At 40.8% G+C, this 13,467-nt stretch overlaps 1 protein-coding gene across 21 annotated transcripts in view; it reads left to right on the top strand.

The window, feature by feature from the left end:
- The window catches only part of ptprd (protein tyrosine phosphatase, receptor type D), a 132,497-nt gene that overhangs the window by 98,309 nt on the left and 20,721 nt on the right, over positions 1-13,467 (top strand). For 4 of the 21 annotated variants that reach the window (XM_022758771.1, XM_022758768.1, XM_022758774.1 and 1 more), the window contains 10 exons: positions 248-832; positions 1,272-1,372; positions 1,514-1,770; positions 2,951-3,044; positions 4,962-5,171; positions 6,227-6,387; positions 8,437-8,448; positions 9,282-9,394; positions 11,395-11,436; positions 12,008-12,105. In XM_022758771.1, the coding sequence (XP_022614492.1) occupies positions 248-832; positions 1,272-1,372; positions 1,514-1,770; positions 2,951-3,044; positions 4,962-5,171; positions 6,227-6,387; positions 8,437-8,448; positions 9,282-9,394; positions 11,395-11,436; positions 12,008-12,105 (1,673 nt within the window). The remainder of the gene's footprint in view (positions 1-247; positions 833-1,271; positions 1,373-1,513; positions 1,771-2,950; positions 3,045-4,961; positions 5,172-6,226; positions 6,388-8,436; positions 8,449-9,281; positions 9,395-11,394; positions 11,437-12,007; positions 12,106-13,467) is intronic. The other 17 variants (XM_022758783.1, XM_022758786.1, XM_022758785.1 and 14 more) reach the window with 11 other exon arrangements.

Raw genomic sequence — 13,467 nt, 5'->3', positions numbered from 1 at the left:
ATGACATGGCAAGGCTGAAAGCATTTTTAAAGTAATAGCAAATGTAGAGAGAGTGTGAAAGAAAGGCAAGAAAAAAAGGACAGCCCTGTTCAGCTCTTTTGCTCATGTCTTTTTACAGCGTTAAGCTGCATTAAAAGACACTCAGAGATCAACTGATACTAAATGCCTGCCTTTTACAAATATGATGAGATGGAAACATGGTTATTCACATCCATAACAAGTTGTCCCTTTCTCTATTGGTGCTTAGTTCCTGAAAAACCCCGGCTAATGGTCAGCACAACCAACATGGGCACTGCTCTCCTCCAGTGGCATCCCCCAGCTTTAACCCACGGGCCCCTACAAGGCTATCGCCTCCGTTTTGGCCGCAATGACGTGGAACCACTGACAGTCATTGAGTTCCCTGAGCGAGAGAACCACTACACTACCAAAGAGATCCATAAGGGAGCCTCATACACTTTCCGCCTTTCTGCACGCAACAAGGTCGGATTTGGTGAAGAGACAATCAAGGAAGTCACCACAAATGAGGATGTCCCAAGTGGCTACCCTCAGAGCATTACAGCAGAGGGTGCCACCACCTCCACCATACAGGTTAGCTGGCAACCTGTTTTGCTGGCAGAGAGAAACGGCCAAATAGTGAAATACGCTCTGCAGTATAAGGACATCAACAGCCCCCGCAGTCCCTCAGAACTCTTCATCACCGGCCCGGAAACAGTCATGCTGGATGGCCTTAAGGCAGATACCACTTATGATATTAAAATGTGTGCCTTCACCAGCAAGGGCTCTGGTCCCTATAGCCCAAGTGTCCAATTCAGGACACAGCCTTTGGATCAAGGTAGGATCAGTCCCTGAACCTTTTTAGCCCTTCCCCTTTTAAAATCAGCCTTTGCCTGCGCAGCCCTTTCCAACCACAGCAGCTACCTCAGAAAGCCTCAAATGGCAGAAGTTGAAAAAGTATGGAATCAACCAGAGGACTCTGGTATTAACATGTTGCCCTACCTTTAGTCTCCATAAAATAAGCATGATTTAAGAAACTCACATGAGTAAGTATGTGTGTCTCTTTGTGTCTTGTCAGTCAAACAAAGCTCAGTCATTAACTTAAGAGTTGGTGTTGGTAAGAAGGTAAGAAGACAGTGTTGAGTTCAGTGTAGTAGTGATTTCAGCCTGGTTTTGAAGGAGACATTCTCAGGTAAGCACTGGTGTGGGACCATTGGTGTAGACAAATAAAAAAGGGATGTTTTGTGTCTAAATCACCTGCTCCCCCTTTCTTTTAGCAGTGTTTGCAAAAAATTTTCACGTGAAAGCTGCCATGAAGACATCAGTGTGGCTGACCTGGGAAATCCCAGACACCTACAACCCAGCTCAACCTTTCACTGTAAGCACAGCGTAGATAAATATAACATTTTCACATGTATTGAGGTGTTCTTAACATTACTGTGACACAAAAAAATATTCAGACAACATTTAGAATCAAGACATCATTGTATACATGAAACACCAACTCATTTGCATACAGATCCTCTACGATAATGGCCAGAGTGTAGAGGTGGATGGGAAACTAACGCAGAAGCTAATCACGGGTCTTCAACCTGAGACCCAGTATTCCTTCCTCCTGACCAACCGTGGCAACAGCGCTGGAGGTCTGCAGCACCGTGTATCTACCATGACGGCCCCAGACATCCTTCGCACAAAACCGTACCTGATCGGCAAGACCAACTCAGACGGTATGGTGACTGTGGAGCTACCATCAGTGGAAACATCTGATAGAGTAAGGTGAGTGCCGATAATCAAACTAAAGTTGGTTTTGAATTGCCTGCAATTAGCGCTGCCCCCTAAACGTTGATGAGTAGAGTCATCAGTTGAGAAGCACTCAAGTCCACTTGCATTTTGTCAGTCAAATCATTGCACTGTTTTTTTTGTTTTTTTTTTATTTATTTTTATTATTATTAGCTATGTTACTATATTCAAAGTCATGTAGGATAACAATATTGTAGGCTGTGGAATTCAACAAACCAAATCTTGTCTCAAAAATAAAGCATAATATGATTTGACTTATAAAGACATCAATTGTCCATATTACTGATTATTATTATGTACTAATGCATTGTGGATGGAAATAAACAAGTTAACTTGATAGCTGACCTTGTCAGGAGCAATTCTTACAGAGTCATTTATATTCATCCCTACATTTCAGTGTAATATCCACTTCACCTCAGTCATTACACACTGAAGCAGCCCAACTCATTTAAGCACACTCCTCTAAGCCCTATAAAGTCTCTTATAGCCTTTCAACAAAGCCCAGGGTTGTCAGAAGGCCAAGGAGCACATCCGATTGTAGAGTGACGCTTCAAACCCATCTTGGGTTTTTTGATCTTTCTGGATGCACTAGGCCCACTGTCTCCCATGCCAGAGCTTAAGCTAATTAGTTTCCCATTAGCCTGCCACACTGCCTTCCTGGCTAACGCTAGCTAGTGCAGTGCCCAACCAGGAAGCCCAACTCTGGCAGAGGCCGTTATCTCTCTTGCCACCCTGATGAAGGGATGAAAATCCCTCTAATTCTGTATCTTTTCTGCATTCACAGAGGTCTCTTAATTAACCCACAAGGGGGCCTAGTTAGGTGACTGTATTGTCTGACTTCTGAATCTGCTTAAACTGCACAGAAAACATAGAAGAAAATGGTCCTAATCGAGTGATAAAAAAATCAGGACATGCTAATGGCACAATTATGTCTTTTTTCATTGGTTTTAGGTAAACAGACCTCTCTATAATGCAAGCAGACAGTATGGGCACTGTGCAATGCTGTATTTTATTCTTGCTGTCAAATAGAGTTTGTCCAGAAAACAGTGACAACTGCCTTGCAAATACAGCTGATGGATATGAGTCTTTTGGAGAGATAGCAGTGATATTTGACCTTGTTGTTAATGTCAATATTAATGTAAATTTTATTTTGCAGGGGATATTACATTGTAGTAGTACCTCTGAAGAAGCAGCGCACTGGCAAGTTTTTCAAACCCTGGGACAATCCTGATGAGATGAATTTGGAGGAGGTAGGTTTAAAGGATGAGCTGATTATGATGACTCAGGTTAGCAGGAAAGAAAACTAAAAGTATACCATGTAAAATTCTTGTTATTGTTCTGTTGCTAAGTTATTTTACCCAGCTTCTTAACAGCATACCTGTGTTCCCATATCACGCGTTTCTTTTCTCAAAACTGAAAAAAATAAGTTGAGGCAGTTGAGGGCAGGAGGAACAGGAGATGAGTCTCACTGATTGACGCAAATAGCTGCAGAGAGCACTGTTCATATGGAAATGAGAACATGAAGTAGCCATCAAGTGCACTGCAAACTCAACCCCCATCCCCACCTCCTCCTCCTCCTCTTTGTGTCTGTGGTAATTACCTGAAGAGCTGCATCAGGCCTTCACGTCTCTTCTCATTGCAAGCAAAGCTAGTGCTACTGCGTATGCACAAAACACTTGACAACTTTTATACTAAGCCAGTTGAGACAATTCAGGAGTTTCTGTGCATTGCATGCATTATTAAATGCATAAGAAAACTAAAGTTTTTATTGGTATGTATTATAAGCTTTGATTACATTTAAGGTATTCCTTCACATGCAGTGTCAGTTGTAGTGAGCTAATGTTTCTACACACTGCAGCAATCTCTTTCCTAGAAATGTACAAAGAATGGAGAATTCTAAAGCGCTATTCCCCTTCAGGTTACTTCAATTTGAAATTCTTAAAGTATTTATTTCTATTGTACAAACATCACAATATATCACATGTCTAGGAGGCTAAAAGAAAACACACCATGTCTCATCTGCCATTGGGTTTACAGCTCATGCCTACAGGCCCATGTCTGGAGCCTTGACCGATTGTCCAAAATTCACCCCTCTGTCAGAATTTATTTGTTTGTCAATATTGGCACTCACCTTTTCACAACTTTTCCCAAGGGCAGCTAGATTTAGCTGTGTTGACAGGAGAGATGATTGAAGACATTATCGGGCAGCACCAACAGCCCAGCAGCCAAAACAGAGCACACACAAGAACGCACACACTCTGATGTGAATGACAGGCGCATGCAGCACGCACATGCATTTACACACACTCATTCGTGCACACAAGTCAGAGATAGGTAATCAGATGCCCAAACAACTAGCCAGGCTTGATTAGCATAATTATGATCCACACTTTGTACTGGAAGTTTAAAGTCAGATGATACCGACTTGTATGAAGGACACACTTAATGTGTTTCTTTCAGCCTATAAGTATTATTATTGTTGTTTTGGTTGGGGGAGCAACAGTGTTATTTTGAGCTTGAACATTAATTACAACAGTGGTGTGATATGTCATAATTTTCTTTGAAAACTCGCATTTGAGTGTTTAATTTTTTGAGTAACATCTGTCAATAACATTGTGGTATTTTCATTTTGAAGATATAGCTTGTATATAACTTTGTAACCAAATTTGTTGACATGATATTTTATTTATCCTCACTGTGCACATCTTTCCTTCATATTTACAAAACAATGAATCAGAAAAATGCACATTTGTACACTAATAATCAAATCCAAACAAAAATTATCCCCAAATTATATTTGTCTGCATGTTTAAGCGAAAATATTTCTGATTGTATCAACAAGAAAAAATAATTGAGCTGTGTAAGTTTTAAATGAATTCAGTCTTTTTAACTGTTTGAAGCTGTTGGATAATCCTCCGCTGTTTTATATGCTGGAAAGCCACACAATCTTTTAATCTAACAGTCTTTTGTAGTCTAAAAACAGATGAAATAAGTCATTGATCTTTTCTGTAATGTTCTGCTTTTTGCAATCAGCATTTTCAGCTCAGCAATCAGAAGAAAAAAAAATCTACATAGACAGATCTGGTTGGTGTAGATGTGTTTTCATGTGTGTGCTGGAATGTGTCCCTATGCGTTATCAACTATCTGCTTCTTACTCCTCACTGTAGTTGCTGAAAGAGATAAACCGAACTAGCAGAGGCCTTCGGTTCCGCAGGCAGGCAGAACCCAAAGCCTATATCGCTGCCTACTACAAAGTCCTGCCTAAAGACTTCACCCTGGGAGATGGCAAGATCTACGGGGACTTTGAAAATAAGCAACTCCAGAATGGCCAGGAGTACATCTTCTTTGTGCTTGCTGTTCTGGAAATGTCTGAAAACGTGAGTCTGCTCTATCTCACACACATGTAATGTCTCAGTTTTATCCATATGGCATATCCCTTGATAGTGATATCATGTTCTTTGTGCTAACAACTATACATGTTAATAGGCACAGAGGGTTAAATCCACTACATCTTTGCAGAGGGTCAGAGTTGGTTCTGGTCAGATGTGTTACTCTCAGCCCTTGTGAGGCTTTGACTTAAAAACTTAAAGCTGCAGCTGACCCATGCTGCTTCAGGGAGAGAAACCCCTTAAGACCTTAGCCGATCGCAAGAATACCTCGATAACACGGCTCCTCTTTAATTGCGTCCTACGTGCCGTCCACCTTATCTCCACTGCTGCAGCTAGTGTGTATGTGTGCATGAGTCCGTCTGGACGGAAGACCTGAAAGCCACATGATTAGGCAGCTGAAGGCGAGATGATGGATTTGATGAGCTGCAGGGTCTATAGTGCTGCCTCACACACTCTCCGCTAACCCTGAGTTCAGGTAGAGCAAAAACGATAATGATAGACGGAGGGAAATCTCTAATTTGCCCACTGAAGCATATATTTTCTTCCCACAAGACCATTTTTTTTATCTTCTCTTAGAATGTGAAATGGTTCAATCAAGGTTCCTGCATAGGAGCAGATAGTGAAGATAATTCTGATTGGTCAAACTGCAGCTTAGCAGATTTTCACAGTAAAACTTTGAATTGGCTTTTAATTTGTATTGTTGGTCATGCTGTGTTTGTCAGAGTCTTGTTAGATTTGCTCTGTAATGGGGGCATGTTAAATGACGTCTTGTAGTAATTCTTTGAACATCCCAAATATGAGTGGATCTACTGTTCCTTCATGTAACTTACAGTGCAGATCAGTTATTGCCTATGTCAAAGGCACAACGTGATACACTGGCAAGAAAATATCTTTCATAATTACCAGATGATAGATAATATCAACTTGAAAAGGAGCAACATGATGTCCAATATGTATAGTAGAATATGATGGCTGAAAAAAATAATTTTGACACAGATTTCATGACAGAATATTAATCACTGATTTGCTTCTCCCTGGCTCAGATCATGTATGCCACCAGCCCGTACTCTGATCCGGTTGTTTCAGCGGACATTGACCCCCAGCCAATCATCGATGAGGAAGAAGGCCTCATCTGGGTGGTGGGACCTGTGCTAGCAGTCGTCTTCATCATATGCATTGTCATTGCCATCCTCCTCTACAAGAGGTAAGGACATGAAAGGATAGTCTACACACAAGGGATTTTTCAGTCTAACAAATGCGCAGTAATCCACCTCAGATGGGACAGCTACCATAACACTTAAATACTTATAATAAATACTGTACATACAAAACTGGCACACAGTCATTCCAAGGGGACGGTGCAAGAAATGCACTATATACACATTATTACTTATATATGTGCATTTAAAATTCATGTCATGTATAGCCACTCAACATTCGTGTATGACCATTCACTTTATTTATTTAACATTGATGAAACCAACACGCTACTCTGCAGAAATTTACTTAGCATATTTGAATGCAGACACTAAATGTAAGATTTTAACTTAAACCCTGAGGCACATTGATCTTCAGGCTATCCATGACCCTCACAAACACACTCTAAATCTCAAATGAGTAAATCCAGGCACACAGCTACCCAAACTGTCAAGCCATCCGAGGCAGACGCCCACAATCTTTCATACAGACATGTGCGTTGACTGAAAGTTAATCAGACACATCCATCTACCCCCTGCACACACAAATACACACTCACACACACACATGTAAAACAGTTGAAAACACTTGCGGTAGTGTGCTTTCACACTGAATCAAAACAGCCTTTTTTGTCTGAAACCCCCTAGTGGTAGCCAGACCTTGCGCTGTCACTGCTCATCAGTCAAGCGTAGGAGGGCAGAGCTTTGACTATCTGCTGCATGTCACTGCATGTGTGTGCAGCTTTAGAGAGGCCCTGAGGCCTGGGCCAGCATCCCAGCCACCCCAACCCCTCCCCTTTCAATACTACCCATTCCACAAGGGAACTCGGCTCTCAATCCCGACTCTGACCTTATGCTGCCCTCCTGCTTTGCCAGGACACACTTGTGCACACATCTACACACAGATTTCATTCTGTCCTTTGTCATCTTGTCTGTTCTCACCTATTATACAAGGCAAAGTTCATTTAATCAAATATCCAGTTCTAAGCAGAATTTCACAGTGGTCCTCAAGAAGTAATTTTGGGAATGCAAGATTAGTAATTGAAGAGTCAGCGCAAGCTATAATCAGTACCAATACTGAGGAGTAAAAAAAACCAGAGTAATGTCAGGTTTATGCATACTACTTTATTCTAGCTCTGTCTTACACCTTATTGTCCTCGGGATCCATTTATATCAAGTTTTGGTTTTGATAATAAAAAAGGTGAATTAAAACTGTACAAAGAATGTGTGTGCAGAGGGCTTTAGTGTTTCCATTTGTGGCAGGCAGATTTACACATCGATTACCAAGCCAGTGTCACTGCCACGTTAGGGAACATTCAGTGCATAACCAGGAGATATTTCTCTTGTCGAGATCAATTTTTATGTGACAGAATGTTGCTCTTGTGCCAAACAAAGGGCAACAACCATGTGATGCTGAGCTCTAGGAAAGGACATGGGGATAACAATTGGTATCTTCATCAGAGAGAAGCATAAATCTGAGTAAACTGCACACCTACACTTAGAATAATTAAAGTCACGTCAGTTTATTGCTACCAGACTAATAACTTCAGGTACATTTTAAATAAAAAGGTAAAAACATACATGTTTGACTTAAAATTATGATCCCACATGTTGTTTGCATTTATAATATCACATGCGTAAATCCTATACATTGCAGAATTCTTAATTTTAATAAATGCATCAGTGGTAGGCTTATTTGCCGGAAAAAACAGCTACAGCAATTAGGAGTCAAGAGATGACTTTTATGCTTGAACAAGAAGCAATCAGCTGAAACTGCTTGAAATAGCAGAGATACAATGTACAAATCTTGGATGCACCTGGGAAACTAGTATTTGAAACAAAGAGCCCCAAGGCGGCATAATTGAGTATAATCTTGGAAGTGAAGCATCACTAATCTTGCACACAAAGCAAAACAGATATGATTGGTATCATTTGACTCTTACATCGTCAGTCATTCACTTACTCTGAAGAAAGTTTCTGGAACTCTCCATTAAAGCCTAAGGTCTTACCACCTAATGTTGTGTCGATATTTCTTTCCTTGCTGACCAATGGAGCAGCAAACCAGACAGGTAAGAATGAGAAAGAATTAAAGAGAAACTAACTCCCTTTCAACCTCTTTTTCTCCCCAAACTGTACATATGATATCTAAACATATGGAAATTGGTCGCCCACTGGAGTTGAGGTCATTCGTGAAATCATGCAATGTGCCGAATCAGAATGAACATGTGTTAAACACATGTTGCTTACTATTAGCAATGTGACACTGTTTCTATGACAGCTGTCAGCCGGCATTTATTTGGAAATCAAAGCACAAATGGTTTGACTTTTCCTACCAATAAACCCTGAATTCACAATGCCATATAATGACTGAATCATCTTCCCATTATAAAATGCTGCAATTACTAGTGACCTCCTACAACCAGTGTGGTATGAATGAACAAATCACCTGAGGTGACACTGTTGTACATTAAAAACGTGAAAAAGACTTTCTATGTAATAGTAATCTTGCATTGAAAATACTGAAATACAAAATAAAAGGGAGTGGAACAAAGAATAAGAATCCAACATAATGCAAATACAGAAAGTACAATAGCCCCTTAGTACTTACTGACACTACCATTGAAAAGTGAACAATACAGGCTTCACAAAGGTAGTAGTTAAGAGCTAAGGGCAACTGTATTGGATTGCATTATATTGTGAAGTGATGATGTTATTTAGTCCACCCCCTGTAGCCTAATGTACTATAAGAATGTACTCATGTCACCTTCCTAATTATATTTCTGCCTTCATTATTCATTAAGACCAGAAGGCACGCTTTGCGGTTATACAGTAAGAGTTAAGGGTTTTGTGCACAAAACACAAAAATAAAATCATCAGAAATAATTTACTGTTTATTCTGCAGAAAAAGAGCAGAATCTGAAGCTAGGAAAGGCAGTCTCCCCAACAGCAAGGAAATGCCACTGCATCATCCCACTGACCCTGTTGAGCTTCGACGTCTCAACTTCCAAACGCCTGGTAAGTACTCGAAATGAAGCCAGTAACTGCTATGTCATTCACTGTGAATTTATAACTGAATATGCATTCTGGAAATGGTCGCCAATGCTCATTATTGCTTACTTTAATGAAAAAGAAATATACAATCAGCTTTGTAGCATTCATTGTTTCCACATTTGCAACCACTGCTGACACTGAAACATAATACAATAACGACCTACAGAGTTCCCATCATCTTTGCGGTGAGATTGGCACAATAAAGGCAGGCAGTTTGCAGGTAGACAGTGGACAGGTGCTTAGAGAAGGTACAGCAGGTCAAAACTGACAGTGTCCTCCCTAGAGACACTTATCAGTGGAAAATGAAGAGGCAGAAATGCAAGCTTGACAGTTTCATGGCAGCTGTCATCTTCCTCTGCACCTGGGTTATCCAGGTCATCAGGACTTGTCATGCTTACTCAGAATAGTACAGTCCTGCCTGGACAGTATCCTGCCGCTGAAGGTCCCAGGATGCAGGGTTGTGGAAGGAGAGGGAAATGCAAAATGTTTTTTTTTTTTGGAGGAAGCCAATGCATAACCATGAAAAAGTGGTGACAAGTTGTAAACACTAGTGTTTACTCGCTGTGACCTTTAATGCTGAGGTGAGTGGTGGTCAGTGGTCACGCCTTGGTTCAGTGATGTAATCGTTTCATGATTGGGGAGTCACAGTTCATGCATCACCTGAAGAGGTGGTATGCATCTTTGCTCCTGAGAGAGACCAACAGAGACATACTTAACTGCCGTTTGAGTTCTTCTAGCACCGATTGCTTTGGGACAGGTGTTCAGAATCTGCGAATAATGTTGTAATATCAAAGCCATATTTTTCAGGTCAGCTAGTATGAAAGGAGGATGAATTATCTCTGCAGGCTCATTTTTGAAAAAAGATTATGCATATTTATGAAAGCTCTTCAGTGATGTTAGGACCATTACTGGCTGTTTCATCCTGGCACAGGGTATTTTTCCTTTTGGCTCAGAGTGATCTCAACAATCCTCCCACTATTTCATCTGCCTCTCAAGCCATCACCCCCCCCCCCATCAGCCTTTCTGAGAGCTGGTATCTTGTCTATTTCACTGCTCAAAAAGGACCAAACATTTTTTTTCCCGACCACGTGACCACTTCCTCTTAAGTCCTGAAGCACTTCTACATTAGACCACCTCTCTCCCCAACTCTCTCTACCCTTCCTTTCACCTCTTTACCCCTCAATGGACATTTTCATCTTAAGGATGCTTGATGTTTGAGCGACGGCATGTTGGAAATGGTACTTTCATTGTCCCCCAGTGGTGGAAATGGATTTTGAGTAGTGGCCTGCAATAGATACACCCTTTGCCGTCTTTCAGAGAGACATGAGAGTGGGTGGGAAAACGAGGTACAGCTTCCATTAGCTAATGCCCACTTGTGTCTGCAACCAAAATGATATCACCTCATTGTTGGAGAGGGATACTTTCAGCCGACTGGTGTGTCAAAATGGCACCTGAATTCTTAAGTCACAGATCTTTGGCTGTAGAACAGCACACTTTTGATCTTTTCCCTACATCTAAGCTCTTAAATATGCTGATGACGCATATACCTTAACTACCACCGAATATTGAACAATGTCAATTCCACATTTTCAAAGTCAAGCGAACTTAACTGCGGATGAAACTTTATACTCCAATCCAAGTAGTACAACACCATGTCAGAATCCTCGGGTTAAAAGGAATGACAATGAATATCCCATGGTTGTTCGCTTTTGATTTGTGCTGCTAGGACTTTTTATTCCCTGTACGCTTTCTTATTTCTATGAAATAAGCATGGTGGCATAGCCAAGCTTTGAGCATGATGATTTGTATGTTACTAATGAATGTCCCATTTAGAGTACACATAATCATTCAACTACTTCTTGTCACATTTCAATTTCTACCTTCTGTTTGTGAAAAAAAAATAGTCATCACATTGCTCTGTGACGTCTGCAATGTACTTAATTACACCGCCGTTTCCTCCACAGGTTCAGGTGCGTCCAGTCACCCCAGTAACCTCCATTTGTCAAGTTAGTTGGTCTCGATTATGCATTTGACATGATTTGTTTTTGATTTTTTTTTTTTTTTAGCTTCAATTCCCTTCTTCTCCTTTTTTTCTGCCTAGTCTTGTATTCCCATCTCCACCTAATCCATCTGGTGTAATGCTATGTCATCACAGGAGGCGGAGTTTGAAATGACAGCTTGAAAACATGTCATCACTCAAAGCAGACGTCAACATCTGGCTTAACATTTTGAATGTTTTTTGTTTGTTTGTTTTTTGGGATGTTTGCGTCTGTGTCTTCCTGTCATGCTAACTACACACCGCAGCAGCTTTCTGTGTGAATAACTTTCTTCTCTCTCAATAGGGAGAGTCCCAATGGGGCAAGTGTGCTCGATGACTTCTCATTGGCTTCTGTGTCCATATCCTCTTTATGAGCATGGCCACTGCTTTGAGTGAACAACCTAGCCTAACAAGATCCACTCTTCCATTCCCCCTGTTAAACACACATTCTGCTTATCTAATGATTCACTGTTGGCTTGTGCTTGGGTGATGGCTTGTTACAAGACTGGTGACTGACCCTCAGACCATCTTATTGACAGGTATGGCAAGCCACCCTCCAATCCCGATCATGGACCTGGCAGATCATCTGGAGCGGCTGAAAGCCAATGACAACCTTAAGTTTTCACAGGAATATGAGGTAAGCGTCAGCAGATCCCAGAGTTGATTGTGATAAATGTTGTAGCAAGTGTAGCAAACAACTATGATTTCAAATTACTGTCACTATTTAGCATGCTGGGCAAAGACCACAGTCTTGCATTTAATGGTATTTTCCTGGAAGCCTGAATCCTATCATTGCATACCCATGCCAACCACATTGCAGTCCAAGCCTGTTAACAATGTGTCAACTGGGTTTGGTGGATGAGAGCCCAATAGGGGGAGTTAGGAATTACTTTCATAAAAACATCATCTTCATTAGAATAACGCAGAGATTTCAAATTAGCCAGTATACCTTTTTGACTTCAGGCTGTTTGACAGTTCATAGCAGGAAACAAACAGGTGTGATTAATAACACCAATAATGGCTACATTCCACTTTCAGTTCCAGGGCCCTGTTATTGTGCCTGCTGGCTCATTGACACGACTTACTGTGACAGTTAAAAGGAAAACAGGCCATCATTAATGTTATTAGTTACACTTGTTCTTTTCTCGCTGTGACGAGTCCAAACGTCTGCTGTGAAAAGGCTGTATATGACTAAACCAAGTAAAAATGGCAATGTGAAGCCAAACCTGCACAAAGAAAGCATATCCGAATGAATCATACTAGTATTTAAAGGATGAAATCAGTGTTTATCAGTTAATATACTGTGACCATAACGGAGGTCAGTATGGTGAACGCTGCTATCAACACCTAGAAGCAACCCTACAACTAGCAGTACAGATGTGTTGGATGAAACAGTATATTATATACAGAACGATATTCAGTATTGTTTATCCTTGAGAAACATAATGCTTAACTGCTGGTGTGACTAATGCACTACTACTCTGAAAATTTCAAAGGCTACGTTTTACCGACACAGCTAGTTAATTTATGTCTACACTTAAGCTGAGGTCTCACTCCAGACTGCATGGCCACTATCAGAATAAAAATACACCCCTGAACAAAGGTGTTAGTAGTATTTATGTATGGTGCGATTAGACCTTCAAATTTAAAAGTCCTTACAATTTAAGTGCCTTCAAAACCTTGTTGGTTGTAGTCAGGCAACGTTAATGTTTATATTGGAATTGCATTGTAGATGAACTTATGTTTGAAGAACACCCGTGGGGCCTGAAAAACTATGCAAACAAGGGGTGCTTTCTGCAGTATTGTATGAGATACGAACAGCCGCTCTGTGGTTCCTGCAACGGCTCCAAAATCTATGAGGTCACCATATGGGTCCCTGCCAAGCTGCCCAATCATTATTGCAGCTTAAGTACACCGAATTCCAATTTCATTGTGCTTATTCAAGAGCAGTGGAAAGTAATTTTGAGAGTACAATAAAATAAAGATTTTTATTATGAGC

The sequence above is a fragment of the Seriola dumerili genome, unplaced genomic scaffold, assembly GCF_002260705.1.
Source record: "Seriola dumerili isolate Sdu_G_001 unplaced genomic scaffold, Sdu_1.0 BDQW01000309.1, whole genome shotgun sequence".
NCBI lineage: Eukaryota > Metazoa > Chordata > Actinopteri > Carangiformes > Carangidae > Seriola > Seriola dumerili.
Note: the sequence above shows the minus strand (reverse complement) of the source record. Positions and strands in the feature narration are given on the sequence as shown.